Genomic DNA, 20,398 nt, shown 5'->3' with positions numbered 1-20,398 from the left:
ATTAAAAAAGTACTCAATACATAGTCAAGAGCTTGATAGCCTGATGACATATGATCCGATTCTCCAAATGAAAAATCTAGATTTGGAACCCCCCACCCCCTCTGTCAAAAAAAAAAAAAAAAAGAGAGAGAAATATAGGGTATTTTTCATCCTATATTATATATATTATCCCAGTCATATTTACAGTAATCTCATACTTTAAATGATTGTTCTTTTTTTCATTTTTTTTAATCTTTAAATGGCTGTTCAATATTTAAGTGATAGACATATTATAATACTGTAAATAAGTTAAATTAGCTAGTCTAATTAGGAAGAAAATTTAAGATGAAAAGTAAGATTGCTCTATAAATTTGCTAGGGGATGAAAACTTGAGATTTTGGACCTAAAAACTATTACTATAAAAAAGTTAAATTAGCGAGTTTTGTTCCTTTCCAAGATACTGGTAAATCCCAAATGGGTTATTATAGCCTTGCATTCACTACAACATAAAGGGTCTTTTGGGACGAAAATTTTCGTCTCAAAAGACCCCAATTTCGTCCCGGAAAAATTTTTGGGACGAAAAAAATTCGTTCCAAAGTCGTTCCAATATCACTGTGCCAAAAGGCATTTTGGGACGAAAATCACCATTTCGTCCCAAAAAAATTCTTTTGGGACGAAATTGAAGGAAACCGTTCGAACGAAAAAAAAATTTCGTCACGGTTTAAATTCGTCCCAGAAAATAGTTCGAACGGAAAAAATTTTAAGTTCGAATAGTAGTAACGTGTTTGAACGATTTCGAAATATGTTCGAACACACATGAATTCGTTCGAACGTTATGAATTGTCTTTGTGTTCGAACGTTAAATGGTTAGGTTGAACGCTATATGGGTTCGAACGGTATAGGATATGTTCGAACACGACTGAAATTATTTACGTTCGAACGTTGTGTGATCGTTCGAACACTACGAACATGAATTTCGTTCGAACATTATATCCACGTTCGAACGCTATTGCCGTTACATAGAGTTCGAACGTTTTACGTTCGTTCGAACGATATCTCTTTAATTTAAATCAATAATAGAAAACCAAATAGACATTCATACTATTTGCCACAATACATTAGAAACTGTTTAACACTCACAAAAGTGTTAAAATAAGCACAAAGTAAATAAATAACAGTCGAGACAGGTATTGTTCGTACATAAATAGATAATCCCAAAATCCATCAGTTGTTTGGAGGCCTTAATAGATAATCGACACATTGACTGCCTTAATAGATATTGACTGCCTTAATAGATAATCGACACATTGATTTTATGTGAAGCAATCTTACGGTAAACGACAACTTACTATGTCTTCTGCATCCTGGATATAGCTCACGCTGTGAATCATTCCACAAGCGTGCAAAAGTGTTATGGCCCCCATCATTTGAGCTTAATGTGTTCGTGTCACCTTCATCCATAAACATTCCCGCACCGATGTCACCTAACATTTCCTCCAAATCCTCATCGTAATCATCTCCAACAATCTCTGGTTGTACATCTTCATCGATCTCTTCTTCTTCATGTGGAGCCTCAAATGAAGTTGGATATGATTCGCCGTGTAAGACCCAATCAGTATAACCCTTATCAATACCCTTGACAAACAGATGCTCTCTCACCAAGTCTATCTTATGAGAACGCAAATTCCTGCATTCTCTGCATGGGCATCTGATACGCCCATCACTATCACATGTACCCAATGCAAACTCCAAGAATTTCTTAACACCTTCAGCATATACATTGTAATTCTGACCCAATCGATCAGTAACTCTCATCCAACTCTTATCCATGCCGACTATATTCATTACAAACAATATTGTAATGCATCAGCAAACAACCATATATCATGTACCAATTAATGAGTATGCCACCTTTCACCGGGTAGTTGGTCCTATCCCGTTCGGGATTGTAAGATCATAGTCGCCAACCTATGATCTATTATCTGTCACGTCCAACAAAATTTCGGCAGCATCTCCCCATAGTTCTCCAAATATGCTCGTTTCGTTGTGTGCACTGACGATTAACACGTCGTTGCACCATCACCGAAACTGCATATCCAGAGAACAATGGATGAATCTACCAAAATCATAATGTTGGACGACAACAGATATAGTTCTATAGTTTGCGAGAATGATCTTACAATCCCAAACTGTCCACTCTGGACAATTCAAGAGTTATCAATCAAGCATTCATCCGAATTGATAACTCTTGAACGGGTCTAAGATTTATTTTGATGAACAAACAATACAAAATATGCTAATATATGTCAAACAATAACAACATATTATTTACACAACAATACAACAAAAACATAATTAGTAGGTATTATTTCAATATTTATTCCAGATTTTAATTTAAATATTAGTTTTACATGTTTATAATTAAGTATTTTAATTTAAAGATTTAGTAGTATTTTAATTTGAATATTAATTTTATTAATTTATCTTGAAGTATTTAAGTATTATTAAATCTTAACTATTTATATTTTAATTTAAAGATTTAGTAGTATTTTAATTTGAATATTAATTTTATTAATTTATCTTGAAGTATTTAAGTATTATTAAATCTTAACTATTTATATTTTAATTTAAAGATTTAGTAGTATTTTAATTTGAATATTAATTTTATTAATTTATCTTGAAGTATTTAAGTATTATTAAATCTTAACTATTTCTATTTTAATTTAAAGATTTAGTAGTATTTTAATTTGAATATTAATTTTATTAATTTATCTTGAAGTATTTAAGTATTATTAAATCTTAACTATTTCTATTTTAATTTAAAGATTTAGTAGTATTTTAATTTGAATATTAATTTTATTAATTTATCTTGAAGTATTTAAGTATTATTAAATCTTAATTATTTCTATTTTAATTTAAAGATTTAGTAGTATTTTAATTTGAATATTAATTTTATTATTTTATCTTGAAGTATTTAAGTATTATTAAATCTTAACTATTTCTATTTTAATTTAAAGAATTAGTAGTATTTTAATTTGAATATTAATTTTATTAATTTATCTTGAAGTATTTAAGTATTATTAAATCTACCAAAATTTATATTTTAATTTAAAATTTTAGTAGTATTTTAATTTGAATAATAATTTTATTTATTTAGAATTAACAATATTAAATGGTAGTAGTACATATAATTTACACAACTATCCCAAACTATTTGTATTATGTATACGTTATTGATGAAATGTCATTACCCGTTCGAACGATGATACCCGATGTTCGAACAAAATGAATACGTTCGAACGGTAATCCTAATCCGTTCGAACGCATTCGTTCCAGATTTCAGTCGTCTTCAACAACGCCGAAAACTCCATTAATTACAAACAACATCAAACACAAACACCAATTTCAAAGCATACAACTTTCTAACATTGCAAAATATTAAGTTCAAATCATACATTTCTATTTTAAAAGAAATACCTGACAAATTGAAGATGAAAAGGAAATAATCCGAAAATAATCCGAAAATAATCACAAACTATCCTACAAGTATTAATCCGAGAATAATAGAGTGAGATGAACAATTTGTTTGAGCTTAAGAGTTAGTTTGAGAAAGAATACCTCTTATATGTGAAGGGTAATCTTCAGGCGACCACACGGAGCGACTGCGCAGGAGGAGAGAAACAAAATTGTGAGGTTCTGTCGTGTTTTTGAAGAACATTTCATGTTCGAACGGTTATTTACTAACCGTTCGAATGTGAAAATATTAAGCGGGAGAAAATTTCCTCCTAATTTTCACGTTCGAACGTATAAAAAGTGTGTTCAAACGTTAATTTCTAACTGACCCAATCGGTATTACAAAGTTTTATTTATTTTCTTTTTTTCATTATACCTTTGAATAAAAGAACAACATTAATATATGTAGACATATTAGATGATACTATATTTTAATTGGCGGGATATTTTCCCACCACTGCAATAATCCGTTCGAACTATAACAAATTACGTTCGAACGGTAATCCAGCTGTCTTTAATTGGCGGGATGTTTTCCCGCCATTTGCCTTGTCCGTTCGAATGTTTTATTTTACGTTCAAACATTAACATATGTGTTCGAATTGTTTATGAGTACCGTTCGAACACATATCATTTATGATTAAATATAATTTTTTTCATCATTAAATGAAAAGTACTATAACATCATATGTATTAGTTATATATACTATCATATATAATGTAATATATACTATCATATATATGGTAATCTATACTAATTATATAGTATATATAGTAATATATATTATCATATATATAGTGACCTATACTATCATATATATTATTAAGATCATATGTATTAGTAATATATACTCACATATATATAACCCCAAATATACCAAGGTCACATAATAAAGTCTAGAGAAATTTATAAGATGATAGTATATTATAAGTAATCTATACTCTATGTATATATGTTGTATAATATCATATATAACTTTAGTAGGTAAAGTATAATGGAATATGTAATATGACATATATTAGTTAAGTATAAACTCATACCATATAGTACTACATGCTATTATATGGTACTATATATATCTTAATATCTCATATATAACATTTTGATAGTAAAGTATTATGATATATTACTATTATACTATAAGAAAATATTTTATAAGTTATTATGCTTTCATTTAAAGTATTCTACTATTATAATATATATTATAATATTACATAGTAGATTACAGTATATATAATCTACTATAATAGTATATATATTATAATAATTTATATGAATATAAATATAGTATACATTTAATATATTTTTTAATAAACTTACAAACTTCCGTTCGAACGTGAAATAGTAACGGGCGAACGGTTTTATATTAACGTTCGAACATTTACAATTAACGTTCGAACGGTTATGCACGTATAAGTTATCGCGGGCAGCGATTTCTCTCACGCCGCCGTCCCCACCATTTGAAAAAGCGAGAAAACGTTTGAACGCACTACATTCACCGCCATCTGCCGTCGTGATCAGCACATACGTCAAACATTTTCCCTCCCAACTAAAGGTATGTATTTTCAAACTCATTTTACCGTTTATTTTATAATTTTATGGTTTTATTTGTTTTTTTTTCAAAAAATTACATTTTTTCATTAATAATTACCGTAAAACATCATAAATCTATCGTAGGATGTTTAGAAATGAAGAGTACTTTGTTTTTTAGTCGAAGAAACCACGGAATCGATTAATTTTTGAGTATTTTCATGGCTGCTGAGTTGACTCAGCCATGGCCGAGTTAGATCTGTTTTACGTTCGAACGGTATTAACCAGTTAGTTCGAATGGGTAGACCTGTACGTTCAAACTTGATATACCCGTTCGAACGTTATTAATTGTCCGTTCGATCATATATTTAGACGTTCGAACGCTAATTATTAAATTAAATCCATTAACATTTTATTAGCTTATTAAATTGTTTTCATCGTTTAATTGATTATATGTTCTATCAATTAATTTATTAAATTGCTATTAGTATATAATTTTGTAAATCTTTTAGTCGTAATTAGATTTTATCACTAATCTTGAATGTATATTTTATTTTTTAAATTGCAGGATCATACTAATGTCTTATCGGGGCCGTAAACGTGGTAGATCAGGAGAACCTTCCATCCAAACAGTTCGAGAGTGGACCGTTTTACTTGAGCGACAGGTAAAACTGTCTGATTTTGTCGCTCTTATATGGGAGGGTCATTCCCTCCCATCAGTATTCAATGATCGTGGTTGGGCACCAATCTTAGATCAGCGAGAAGAAGGAATGGAGCTCGTTTCCTTCATTGAGATCGTTACTGAGTTCTATAAAGAGCTCGGTGCTGCTAGCACAGACGATGGAGGGGCATATAGGATCTGTGTCCGAGGAGCTCCTGTTATATTTTCAGCGGATGGACTCGCTGCATATCTAGGTATTCCTAGGCTTCTTGATGCCTATCCAAACCTCCCGCTTAGAGAGTCTGGTCCTTCAGGTGATGCAGCTATGTCTCAGGACGAGGGACTAGATTACACAGATGAGATAGATACACTTGCTGATCACGAGGTCAGAGACTTGATTGTTGGTCCAGATGCTCCAGTGTACGATGGCTCCAAGAGTATTAGGCAGGCAGATTTATCTTCTTTCTTCAAGATTATGAATTTGATTATTGCCAACAATATTGACCCACGGCAGCACAAAACCGAGGTCGGCATGGATCGAGCGAGTTTTATGATACGGGTCGCTCGTGGCATCCCGATCGACCTCGTTGGTTATATATTTGAGAGGATCCGATCAGAGGCACGGTTTATTACAACAGATATACTACCGTTTGGGATCCTCATCACTCGATTTTTGCTACATGCCGGGGTTGTGTCCCAACCTGCCAAGCGTTCCCGATTTCCGATGGCACCGATTAACAGCACCACCCTATCACGGAGCACGGGACACTCTAGATTTCGTTTTCGTGGAGTTGTTCCTGACAGGGCTGAGATTCAGAGAGATGGGCAGCCAGGAGATACTGGAGTCTCGACTGGTGAGACATCTACACAGGCTGAGACATCACGCACATATATTCGCGAGGAGATGGCTGACATATTGCGTGCTGAGATCGGTGTACACACATCAGCAGTAATTGATGCAGTGCATACTGCCATGTCTGAGTTGCGTACAGAGATTATGGCTACCGTCTCTGGGTTACGTACAGAGGTTGATGAGTTACGTACAGCGATTAATGCCAATAATGCAACTCAGGTCACAGTTAGTACTCGACTGACACAGGTAGAGACACAATTAGCTGCAGTCGAGGATGTGTGTAGAGACCTCGCATCACAATAGTTTTTATCTTTTATTTATATTTTCTTTTGTTGTAATTATGAACAATATATATGGCATTTTGATCATTTGCTTTATTTGGTTGATTAATATGTATGTGATTGATAATATTTGTTTACTAAATATCTTATTTAACGTAAAAGAAATCATTAAAATATTTTAAAATTAATTACATAAAATTAATTAATGAATTTGTATATATGATAGATATTTTTTATATTTTGAGTTTCGTACCGAGATTAATATTATACCTTCGAATGTATAAATGTGGTGCTTGAATATGTTCTAACTAAATATATTCCGTTCGAACGGTTTAGAAAGCTTCCTGCCAGGATTTGCCACCAAATATTTTCCGTTCGAACACAAAAAATTTTCGTTCGAACGTTTTTGAACTTTCCCCGCCATAATAAAGTAATTATCCGCCAAATTTTACAGTTCGAACGTATTTTTTCACGTTCGAACGGGAAAAAATTTTTGAGACGATTTAATTCGTCGCAGAAAAAACTGTTCGATCGGTTATTTTGACGTTCGAACGGTTTTCTAAATTCATCGATTTTTTGGGACGAAATTTAAAATTCGTCCCAAAAAATGACTTTTAGGGATGAAAAAAATTTCGTCCCTAAATAATTTCGTCCCAAAATCTCAAATTTGTTGTAGTGATTTCTTTTACTACTGTTTTACCATATAGCTATTTTTTTTCTTTTTGCTCTTTGAATCTAAATTGAAAATCTCATAAAATGACATTTTGCATAATCTAGAAAAAATAAATTCAATCAACCAATATAATCATGTAATTTAATTAAAAATAAATTCAATTTATAAAAATTGACATTCTTTTGCTTTTTGAGTCAAGTTTTATAAAATTGAATTTATTTTTAATTAAATTACATGATTACGTTAGTTAATTGAATTTGTTTTCTTCTAAATTATGCAAGAATGTCATGTTCTGGAATTATTAATCCAGATTCAAATAGCAAAGAGAAATAAAAATAACTCGATAGTAAAGCAGTAATATAGGAGATGTAAGAGAATCATTACCCATTCCAAACCACCTTTCAAAGAAAAAATATCTTTCCTCAAAAGACATGATTACACACATTTCCTGCTTTGACATAAAAAAATAGCTATTTGGAGTAGATAATCTCTATAAATAACCCCACGCCGACTTCAACTTCTTCACACCAAACATAAAAAAGCAAGAGAGGAAAAAGAAGACAAGAACCAAATTTGTTTTCTAAACTTTGTCCTTTTCTCCTTTCTTCTTCTTACGAACTGGTCAGGCATTGAAGCCCAGATTTGCAAGCCAAGTGGCACAATAAGGGGGAAAAAAAGGCTCCTCTTGGCAATATAATCAAGAAAACGACTCTGATTGTTGCATGCAAGGCAAGCCTTACACTACTTACAAGTGTTCACCACCAGTGTCTAGCCATACAAAAGCCAAACTAACCATCAATAGCTTTGAGAAAGGTGGGGATGGCGGCCGACCATCGGAATGCGACAACAAATATCACCCTAATGACAATACTCCTGTAGTGGCACTGTCAACATATGGTTTAACAACAAGCAGAGATGTTTAAATTATATCACTGTGTATGGCAATGGAATAAGCGTCAAGGTCAAGGTGGTCGACGAATGTGATTCCACAATGGGGTGCGATGTTGACCATGATTACCAACCTCCACGTCCTAACAATATTGTCGATGCCTTTAAAGCGGTTTGGAAGGCTTTGGGTGTGCCAGAACTTAATTGGGGTGAGTTAGATATTTATTGGTCTGATGCTTAACTTCCATTGGAAATAAGATATACCACACCAGAGTGGAGATTTGTTGTGTTTTATATGTTTATGTTCACGATTACGATGAATACAAAGGCGTGTTTATTTTGTTAGTTTTCTTTTGCGTTTCGGTGTTACTTCCCTCGTGTTATATTTTTTATTATGTTTGCAGTTTAATTGCAACACATTTGCAAGTTCATGAACCAAATGTCTAAGGAACGAAAATACTGTTTTCATATCTTGGTTCACCATGACAGAAGGGGGCTTTTTCTGTCCACAAGGAACAAATGACCTACTAAGAAATTTGCGACACACAACATGGAAACGAATCAGTAACACTAGAAATCAGTCAATATTCACCCAAGTGAGAAGAACATCAGACCAAATAGCAATAGGATTTTGTTTAATTCAGGAATATATGAGTTCTAGGCGGGCTTGTTCCCAGTTGGAAAGTGTTACACCCATTTCACATTCCTCGGGGACAAGTCCCCACAAGGCTCGAACTAGAAATTCCTAGCAACTAGCTTCACTCACCAAAAACTCCCAATCCAAACCAGAAACGAAGAAAAACTTCTTATGTGGATCTTTGGCATGGCAGTGGCAAGAGTCCAAACATGCCACTCTATATCCAATCCAAGAACGAAAGCTACGCTAGTTCCCATCGTCACGTCTAACATTGTGGCTATAAACGAACTTTCAGGTAGTGAGGTGGGGATATTCCTCACCAGTGAGCTCCAAACTTGGCGCCAAAACACAAAGCATGATAGAAGGATCTTCCAAGCATTAGGAAAGAGTTGTGAATGGCCTAAACCCAAGAAATCCAAAACATCGCGAATGGGGCAGCAAAATGAGAGTCGTAGCCCCATCAGGAACATGCGTGTGTACAGAGCAACCCGTTCAACAAAATCTTCCGAGTCGACAACCCCAAGACGAGTACCAGGCAGGTCCATGACTACAGAATTTGGGACCCCATATCGGTTCCTCACCAAATCCAGGTCCACCTAGGAGTTCAGACCATCGGTGTCTCACAAAACCATTTGAACGATGCAGACTGGCACCCTCATGTTTGTTAGGATCGAGAACCTTGAGGGTGTGAAGAACATATGCCATAGGAGCCGAAGCGAGAGGTATTACAGGGAGCCAACGAAAAGAGCAAAGAACGAAAGGGAAGACTGAAAGATAGAAGATTAGGGGAGTGAGTGCAACGACATGAAACAATATTTAGGGTTTGAAAGGGAGTGCAACAAGGAAATAATAGGTGTCACTAACATAGGGACAGAACGGGAAAATTCCGTGACCCGCACTGCACGAAAGGAAGTGGAAGGTAAGCCAGCATAGCCACTCCATACGTGGGAATATGTGTCATCAAGAAGGCAGTTACAAGGGGGATGAAACGAACAAAAACTCACTGAAATGCCACGAAGCAAAGTGAAAAATTCCCATCAAACCAGTGTGATAAGAGTTTGTGGGGTAACTAGTGGACTGAGTATTCCCCAAAGAGCTTGACCAACGAAGGCTAAGATAGTAAACTATCAAAATGCATTGATACGGAATTTGTAACCTCCAGCGTGATGTCCGCCCACAATATTCGTCCATAATATTAATTCTCCTCAGCACAGTACTTCCCATAAAACCAAATTTGAAGTTCTAACAGTCCGCAGATTAGATAGAATTAGGCTGTAAGCCAAGCCTTACTAATTGAACGGGGTGAGTTTGGTTACCAAACTCATCTCAACTCATCTCAATTCATCATTACAACTTTTTCAAATTCCAATACAAAATATAATAAACAATTCAACTTTTTCAAATTTCAAAATAATAATAATATTAAAAAATAATATTCTAACAATATTTTATCATCTCAACTCAACTCAACTCAACTCAACTCACTTCAACATCCAAACATATTCAATCTATATAAATAGAGCTCAAAGTACATACCAAAGGTAACTTCTCAATTCGAAAACAAAAATACTCCATATACTCAATTCTCGCTGACTTAGGCATCAGAAGTATCTCTCACCACAACGAGCCCCCTTATCTTTGTGGTGCAGGTTGATAGAGGCCATTCGTAGAAGTCGGAAATACGTCTGCAACAATAACAATAAACTAAAACTAAGGACTTAATACTATAAAAAATTTAAAAATAAAAGAAGACAAAGATTAGAAAGTACTACAATTAAAAAAAACAAAAAAAAAATAGAAGAAGAGAGAGGAAGAGAGAGAGAAGGCACTAGAACCTAAGGGATGATTAGTGGTTCAAGGTGGCCACCCATATATGAGAAAATATACTTACAACCGTGAATTGTGTAACCGCCGCGTAATCGCTTTGAAAAAAATGAATAAAACATGGGACCCACATGAAAAAAATTAATTTTTTAATAGTGGACCCCACTCTTTTTCAAAGCGATTACGCGGCGGTTACGCACTTCACGGTTGTATGTAGAATTACTCCCCATATATAGGGTAGGCTTTGTAAGGGAAAATAGATTTATATACCAAGAGGCGAGAGTTGGGTTCCGACACCTTTTTTTTATTATTATTTAGTGATTAAGAATGTATTTTTTAATAATATTGTGAATTTTTTTATAATTTTTATGGATATAAAAAAAATATAAGAAAAAAAAAAGAATTTAGCCTTCTCGGACTCATCATTGGGCTACACCCTCAGTGGGTGTAGCACTGCTCCTACATAAGCCACCCCTTGAGCCGTAGTCTCTCAACTTGTGGTTTAGTATTTTTTATTTTTTATTTTTGTAATCTCAATATTTTTCTTAAATGTATTTTAGTGTTTTTTCCTCTAATTGGACATTTTTATTTATAATTTTAAATTAATTTGACTTTTCAAAAGAATTTAGGTTATTAATTTAGGTTTTGATTTTAGTTTTATAAGTTTAACTTTTTTTTTTTTAATTTTAGACATATTTTGAAATTCAAGTCATTTTATTTTGCAACTTGTTTTGTCAATGCTTTTAATATTGTAACATTTGTTGCTCATGACTTGGCCTGCATGTTGATTGACATCATATTTTAAATTCTTAAAAACATAGTGACAAATGAGATTCATGTAAAGTAATCTTAATTACTTAAGGGAATTTGGACGATCAAATCATTTGATTATATATAAGTATTACCTTAGTAATCCAGACAAGACTTTGTTTTCTTTTTCTTTTGATCTTACCCTCAAGGAATCATTTGAAAAATATCAAATCCTACAAGTCACTATATTACTACTTATCCCTCAAAATTATTTTGTGATGTTAGAAAACATTGTACAGGTGGCTGAGGGGAATTCGATAATTAAAGCCAAAAATAATACTTACAACCATTATAAAACAATTAGTTTGCTTGGCGATGAATGGAAATTTAAGATTACATCAAAAGTATTACTGGATCTGCATCTCATCAAGGCTAATCATTGACTGCCACAAGATTCAAAGGAATAAATACCTTTTTTCTTTCCGATTAAATTAAGGAAATTCCATTAGATGTTTGATGCTTACGGCCAAAAGATACAAAAGTAGGGTTCCGTATATGCATGGTTACGTACGTTATCAACACATGAGTTTTATAATGTGGTTTTTTATACTTAATTTAAATCGTTGAGTCGAGTTTTGTTCCTTTTCAAGATGCATGAAAATGCCAAATCAACTTTCAAAGAAAACGTATTTTCCTTAAAAGACATGACTACACACATGTCCTACTTTGACATTTAAAAGATCTATTTGGAGTACTAGTTAATCTCTATAAATAGGAAACGCCCACTACAACTTCTTTACAACAAACATAACCAAAGCAAGAGAGAAAAAGAAAATGAAGAACCAAATTTTTTATATTAGCTTTGCCGCCTTCTTCTTTCTTCTTGTTACAAAGTGGTCAAGCGTTGAAGCTCAGACTTGCAAACCTAGCGGCACGATAAAGGGGAAAAAGCCTCCTCCAGGACAATGTAACCGAGCAAACGATTCTGAATGTTGCGTGCAAGGCAAGCCTTACACTGTTTATAAGTGTTCACCCCCCGTGTTTAGCCGTACAAAGGCGACACTAACCATCAACAGCTTTCAGAAAGGTGGGGATGGTGGTGGACCATCGGAATGCGACAATAAGTATCACCCTGATGACACCCCTGTGGTAGCACTATCAACAGGATGGTTCAACAATAAGCAGAGGTGTTTGAATTATATCACCATCCATGGCAATGGAAGGAGCGTCAAGGCCAAGGTAGTTGACGAGTGTGATTCCACTATGGGGTGCGATGCTGACCATGATTACCAACCTCCATGTCCTAACAATATTGTTGATGCCTCTAAAGCTGTTTGGAAGGCTTTGGGAGTGCCAGAAAGTGATTGGGGTGAATTAGACATATATTGGTCTGATGCTTAGTTTCCATTGTGTTTAAGATATACTGCACTTGTTTAGTGGTTTGTTGTGATTTATATGTTTCTACGTTTATGATATTACTATAAATACGAAGGCTTGTTTATTTTGCTTGTTTTGTTTTGCATTTCTGCGTTATTCTGGAGTATATGGTATATTGTTTACAATTTTTACAATTTCATTGCATCTAAGGGTACAATCGGTCCGGTTCGGTTCGGTTTTGGACATATTTTAGAACCGAACTGGTATATTTCAATTTTGAGATTTGAAAAATTGATACCGCACTGGTTTCACCCATAAATTGGTATATTATAGTATATTATAGTCCAGTTCGGTCTGATTTTTTTGGTATATTATATAGTATATTATAGTATATAATAATATAGTGATAATATATTATAATATAGAATATAGTGATATATTATAGTATATTATTATATATAGTGATATGATATTAGTATAACTATTAATACAATAGACTATAGTGATATAGGAATTTAAAATTTAATATTATATTAATTAGTAATTTATCATATAATAAAAAATTATTTTATATATAATTATATATATTATATATATAATATAAAAAATCATATAAAAAATATTTTATACAATATAAAAATTAAAATATATATTTGAACCGGTCCGGTCCGGTCTGATATTAGAAAAAGGAAAATCGGAACTGAACTAATTTTGACAGGTTTTGAGAAAAATAAAACCGGTACCGGATCGGACCAAACCCACCGGTCTGGTTTACTCGTTTACCGATTTTTTTTTCACCCCTAATTGCACCATGTTTGCAACTTGCTAGTATTTCATGAACCGAATGCCTAAGGAATTACTTTGAATACAAGAGTGTGTTTATTTTCTTAGCTTTCTTTTGCTTTTTTTATGTTAATTCCCTCTTGTTATACTGTTTACTATGTTTGCAGTTTAATTGCAACACATTTCCTATAACTTACTTTCTATTTAATTTGTTGGGCAAAAGATTATTTAAAATAAACCATATCAATTAATATGAACGAATTAGTAAACTTTGGATGAAGATAATAATTAGTTATAGGAAAACATTCCAATTTTTGTATTAGTCCATAGATCAGTTTCATTAATTTTAAAACAAGTCTGTGTGTGGAATGAAAAAAGCTTGCCAATGATCTAAGAGAGGCAATGGATTCCGTCCGTTGATCGAATGCAACCCACCTTCCTCAAAACAATTTCGGATTTCTTGCAATAGCCAACAGATCCGGGAACTTCCTCACTCTCTCTCTAGACCAAAACTCTCTCCCTTCTCTCTAAATTTTCTCCACAATTCCGGCCAGAGGGGGTGGGAGCTTCGGCTCCCTTCCCTCTCCCTCCCTCTCTCCCCCCTCTCTCCTCCTTTGTGTAGTGTTTTGTTTTATGTTTTTGTGTTTTTTCAGGTCAAATAAGGGTGAATCGCAGATCTGGATCCTTCTGCTAATCATAGACCAGCACGCGCCCCTCCATGGTGTTGCCCAACCGCCGATCTTCAAGGCCACTGAATGCGGCGCCAAACGAAGCGGCGAGTAGCCCGCACACACGGGTCGAATTTTCCGGAGACGTTCGGCACGTGGCTCTCATGAGTGGTAGGGCTTATGTAGGGTTGCACCCCACTCCTAAGTCAGGGTATGGGGTTTTGTCACCGGGTTCTGTTACCTCTGTCATGGACAGAGTTGTGCTATCTCTTAAACTTAGGTCTTTAGAGATCTACCATCTGGACTAGATCATGTCAGTCACGAAAGTGTGTTAAGAAGTTATTAACGATTGTAAATGGCTTGTATTTAAGTCAACTTTGTAATGTCCTCTCGTAATGAATGGAATGTGATCCGTTATTATCAAAAAAAAAAAAAAAAGAGATAGTACTACTCACTTGTCGCGACATTATAACCTTTTACAGGCAAATGTGTGTATATATATATATATATAGGAAATGTTTGGGATCCAGATAACGGGAAACGAGCATTTCTCTTGATAGTGTTTGTTATTTTTTACTTAGTAATTAAGAAATTATTTTTTAATGATATTGTGAAATTTTTTCTTTTTTAAAACACATTTAAAAGTACCAAAAAATGAATATAAATAAATCAGAAAAAATAGAAAAACTTTTTTTGCCTTCGATCTCGGGAGATCCTCGGGCTAAAACCCTCGGGATGTAGTAGTACTGCTCTCTCTCTCTCTCTCTCTCTCTCTCTCTCTCTCTCTCTATATATATATATATATATATATATAGATGAATGAATGTCTTTGCATGTCACACATATCTTGTACATGTTTAATCTCTTTTAATAAAAGATTAAAAAATACAACTTAACATGCCATGTTACTAAAAAACTAAAATTTAATTAAAATACCATGATATTTTAATTAACTTAATAACTAACTTCATTAAAATATCATGATATTATAACAATAAACTGAAACTAAAAAGATTAGAAACTATAATTAAAAAAATGAAAAGCGTGGAGAAAAAGTAAAATAAAATAAAGAAAAATTCTTCTTATCAGCAATTAATATTCACTACCTTACACCCCACCCTATGAAAAACACCCACATATCCTATGAAAACACCATCACAACCTATGAAAATGTTATAAGTGTAGGGTGTAAGAGTGAATAGTAACTTATGCATAATAAATACCTAAAATAAAAAGCACCACCTAAGGGAAGATTAGTGGTTGAACGTGGCCACACATGTATTTCAATTAGTGTTTCAATTTCATCTAATTGGGCATTTTTATTTATAACTCTAAGTTAATTTGATTTTCCAAAAGAATTTAGGTTATTAATTTTGGCTTTGATTTTAGTTTTATAAGTTTAAGTTTTCTCAATGCTTTTAATATTGTAACATTTGTTGTTCACTTGGCATTTTGATTGACATCATTTTTAGATTCTTAAAAGAATAGTGACAAATGAGTTTCATGTAAAGTAATTTTCTTTAATATACTAAGGGAATTTGGATGAAGAAATCATTTGATATATGAGTATTATGCTAGGAACCCAGAAAGACTTTTTTTTTTTTCTTTTTTTCCCCCCTTTTCTTATGATCTCAAGGACTCATTTGAAAAATATCTACAAGCCAGTATAGTACTACTTATCCCTCAAAATTATTTTTTAATGTTAGAAAACATACTTACAACCTTCCATATATAACAAATTTGCTTGGCGATGAAAAATTGAGATTGTAGACAATAGACATGATCAAAAGCATTCATTACTGGATCTGCATCTCAAGTCTACAGATTGACTGCCCGGCCACAAGATTGAGATATTGTTAGATCCTGGCCAAAAGATACAAAAGTAGGGCTTCGTACGTGTATGGTTACGTACGTAATCAACACAGTTTTATAATATGGTTTTATATTTAATTTCAATCGTTGAGTCGAGTTTCGTTCTTTTTCAAGATGCATGTACATACCAAATCACCTTTCAAAGAAAAAGTACTATATATATTTCCTCAAAAGATATGACTACACACATGTTCCACCATGACGTTCAAAATATCTCTATAAATAGGACACACAACCACTACAACTTATTCACACCAAACATAACTGAAGCCAAAGAGGAAAAAATATGAAGAACCAAGTTTGTTTTACAAGCTTTGCCCTCTTCTTCTTTCTTCTTCTCACCAAGTGGTCTGGAGTTGAAGCTCAAACTTGCAAGTCCACTGGCATAATAAGGGGGAAAAAGCCTCCACTAGGACAATGTAACCAAGAGAACAACTCTGATTGTTGCGTGCAAGGCAAGCCTTACACTATTTATAAGTGTTCACCCCCCGTGTCTAGCCATACAAAGGCGACACTAACCATCAACAGCTTTTAGAAAGGTGGGGATGGTGGTGGACCATCAGAATGCAACAACAAATATCACCCTGATGACACTCCTGTGGTAGCACTGTCAACAGGATGGTTCAATAATAAGCATATGTGTTTGAATTATATCACGATCTATGGCAATGGAAGGAGCGTCAAGGCCAAGGTAGTTGACGAGTGTGATTCCACTATGGGTTGCGATGCCGACCATGATTACCAACCTCCATGTCCTAACAACATTGTCGATGCCTCTAAAGCTGTTTGGAAGGCTTTGGGTGTGCCAGAAAGTGACTGGGGTGAATTAGACATTTATTGGTCTGATGCTTAGTTTCCATTATATTTAGGATATACTACACCTGTGTGGAGGTTCATTGTGATTTATAGTTTGTACGTGTATGATATTACTATGAATACAAAGGCGTGTTTATTCTACTATTTTTGTTTTGTATTTCTGCGTTATTCCAGAGTATATGGTATACTATTTATGACTTTTACAATTTCATTGCACCATGTTTGCAACTTGCTAGTACTTCATGAACCGATTGCTTAACAAGTTTTTTTTTTCTTTTTATTTTTTGTGTAACTCTGAATGCCTAAGAAATTAAAACCTTGTATTTTGTATATCAGCACCTTGAAAGTTTTGCATCAAATACATCTATTATGTTGTATTGACATTAAGTGCTCATGAGGATCTTGGAGTTCGGATGTACAATAGGCCACAAGGCGAGTGAGATTTGCTACGAGTAATTTTCCACGAAAGAAAAAATAACCATGCTAAAAACTAGTCTTCTAATCTCACCATAATATATAGTGTCCGATTCTGCTAAAATTGTCTATGAATCATCCTAAAATATATAGTCCCCTACTCTATTCTTTATCAATTTCTTGTTTGCCATGCTATGCACCAAGCGTCCATTGAAGTAATCCAGTTTTCTCGTAAGGCAATGTATTTTGTTATTTCTTTGTTCTATTAATGAACCAACTAAACCCACATATCTTTACTCGCAACAACCATGTATGGGTGGGCAAATTTAGAGAAATCATGCTATGTCCTCATTGTAAAGCACGTGCACTCCATATCCATACTAGCTTGCAAATATAATTTTTCAAATACTACAAGATTCTACAAGTATGGCCAATGATGATAAAAAGCAATATAGCAGGTGGAAGTGCATACATAATAGTGTATTAACTTGAACGTGAAACCTATATTTAACACTTACCATACATACTTAGATTATTTCAAGTGCATTTCCAGTTCTCCATCGCCATAAAACAACTACAATATATAACAGCAAGAGGACTTGCAAGTTTTTTATTTTAAAGGCAATCCATATGAAAGTAACTAAGCATCGGACCATGTAATGTCTAGCGCACCCCAATCATCACGAGGCACACCTAAAGCTTCCCACAAGGCCCTAGAGGCATCAACAATGTTGTTAGGACAAGGAGACTGATAATCATGGTCTGCATCATACCTTATAGTTGAATCACACTCGTCTACCACCAAGGCTACCACACTCTGCCCATTGGCTCTGATGGTGATTTCACTAAAAGAAAAACAAGTATTTGCGACAACAATAACTATTTGAGATGAAAACATACTCATTTTAGTAGAAAATAGTCATTTTCGTAGGGAATAACTAGCCATAATTAATCAGTTTTCTTGTAGTGTGTTGATAAGACATCTCCTCTTTTTGTTGAACCATTAGGTCGATAGCGCCACCACGAGTTTATCGTTAGAGTGGAACTAATCATCACATTCTGATGGGCCACAACCATCTCCTCCCTCCTCAAAGCTATTGAGGGTGAGAATGGCTTTTGTGTGGCAAACTACCGGTGGTGAGCACTTGTAAGTAGTGTATATCTTGCCTTTAACACAACATTCTGAGTCATTCTCAATATTGCATTGCCCAAGAGGGGGTTTCTTTCCCCTTAAGTTGCCACTTGGATTTCATTTCTTAGCTTTTATGCCCCAACGGTTTGTTAATAGGAGAATGGAAAAAAGGAGAAAGGTCGCTTTTGAGCACAAGCTCTTCATTCTCACACTTTCTTTCTTGTGTTGAATGCTATGCATAGATGAATTATGCGTAGGTACATATATAGATATCTAGAGAGAGAAACATAATTTTCTGCACAAGTACTACAGCCCTTCCAGAGTTTTTGGTGTCATGGTTTTGAGGGCATGATCGTTGATTTTGAATGAGGCTGGTTCATGGTGATGGTTGATGTAGGTTCAGGTTATGAGTTTTTTTATGGAGGGAAACGTGCTCTTCTTGTATTTTGGCAAGGCTATAGGTTGAGGTGAGATTGTTTGGGTTGAACATATGCACCGATAATCCGAATTCATCTCTTAGGCCACTTAGGAAACAGGTTGATTTGTATTGTTCCTATAAACCTCTAAGTCTATTAGAAAAGGCTTCAAAGTGAGCCTTGTGTTCTTCCACAATTCCAACTTATCTCAGCCTAGTTAATTGTTCCATGGGGTCATCATAACTACTGGGCCCAAACCTAATCAATAATGCTCTCACAAACCCTTCCCAATCATAAACCAAACCAGATTCATCCAAGTCTTGAAACCATGCTAGGGTCTTGCCCTCCATATGGAAAGAAACAAGTCTCAAACGTTGTTGTGGTAAAGTATTATGGAATTTGAAGAATTGATTCACCTTATACAGTCAACAATGGAGTTCTTCACCATGAAAAGTAGGGAAATCTAGTTGCACGGCTCTTGGAAGTATTTCCCTTGTGTGGGGAATCATCTGATCTTGTTGATATGCCTTTTCATGACTGCTAGATCCACCTGACCCTTGCTTTTTGTTTTTGTGCAAATCCGTTGCAATGGAGGATAACTACTTCATCATGCCCTCCATTTGTTTTCTCACTACTTGTAGCTCCACGCCAAATGTAGAAAACTGGGATTCCGATTGTTTAATGTGAGCCTCTGTGGTCTTCTTGAAGGATTGAAATCCTTCTTGAAGATCCCTCAATCTTGTGCCATCAGCCATGGAAGTAGGGGAGGAACGGGGTCTCCGGTACCAATTTGTTACACTTAAGTCGATGGATTGTATAATAGCAACAAAAATTCTAAGAAAATGATAGATGAATAGTAATATTGTATTGAAATTGATAGTGAAATACTCTCTTCGAGGGGAGCTCCTCCAAAAGCCTGACAACACAGGAATAGTCCAGACAAAAAATAAATGTCTGCTTACAGGGAATATAAAGCAAAGATAGTAAAGTACTTAACTACCCTTATCACTAAGGCCTACGGCCCATATTGTAAATGTAACTGCAAATAAACATAAGCAACTAAGAGGCCTGAGAATGACCCTTGGCCCTTGGCCCATCGCATCTCTTCATTGGCCCGACTCTTTGATTGTCTACCAGCCCATTTGGCCCAAGCTCCATACTTAGCTTCTAGGATATTCTCCAACTACACTCTTCCACATCCCCGAACACAGCAGCACCGTAACTCCTCTCCCTTCACTTCCAATTTTCCTCCATCGGTGTGTAACAGAGTAAGATTGCTCTATAAATTTGCTAGGGGATGAAAACTTGAGATTTTGGACCTGAAAACTATTAC

At 34.5% G+C, this 20,398-nt stretch overlaps 1 protein-coding gene and 3 pseudogenes across 1 annotated transcript; 3 read left to right on the top strand and 1 right to left on the bottom strand.

Annotated features, from left to right (window-relative positions):
• The first annotated feature begins 7,770 nt into the window (after window positions 1-7,770).
• LOC108987359 lies at window positions 7,771-8,617 on the top strand (annotated as a pseudogene).
• Window positions 8,618-12,391: 3,774 nt separating this feature from the next.
• Window positions 12,392-13,089, top strand: LOC108987360 (kiwellin-1-like). The gene has a single exon (XM_018960264.2). It carries the CDS (start codon window positions 12,422-12,424, stop codon window positions 12,986-12,988), a length of 567 nt encoding a protein of 188 aa, XP_018815809.1. The 5' UTR covers window positions 12,392-12,421; the 3' UTR covers window positions 12,989-13,089.
• A 3,484-nt stretch (window positions 13,090-16,573) lies between these two features.
• On the top strand, window positions 16,574-17,140 carry LOC108987367 (annotated as a pseudogene).
• Window positions 17,141-18,157: 1,017 nt separating this feature from the next.
• Window positions 18,158-18,853, bottom strand: LOC108987363 (annotated as a pseudogene).
• Between the last annotated feature and the right edge of the window lie 1,545 nt (window positions 18,854-20,398).

This window comes from Juglans regia, chromosome 7, assembly GCF_001411555.2.
Source record: "Juglans regia cultivar Chandler chromosome 7, Walnut 2.0, whole genome shotgun sequence".
Taxonomy (NCBI): domain Eukaryota; kingdom Viridiplantae; phylum Streptophyta; class Magnoliopsida; order Fagales; family Juglandaceae; genus Juglans; species Juglans regia.
The sequence above is the reverse complement of the archived record's forward strand: the minus strand, read 5'-3'. Positions and strand labels throughout refer to the sequence as shown.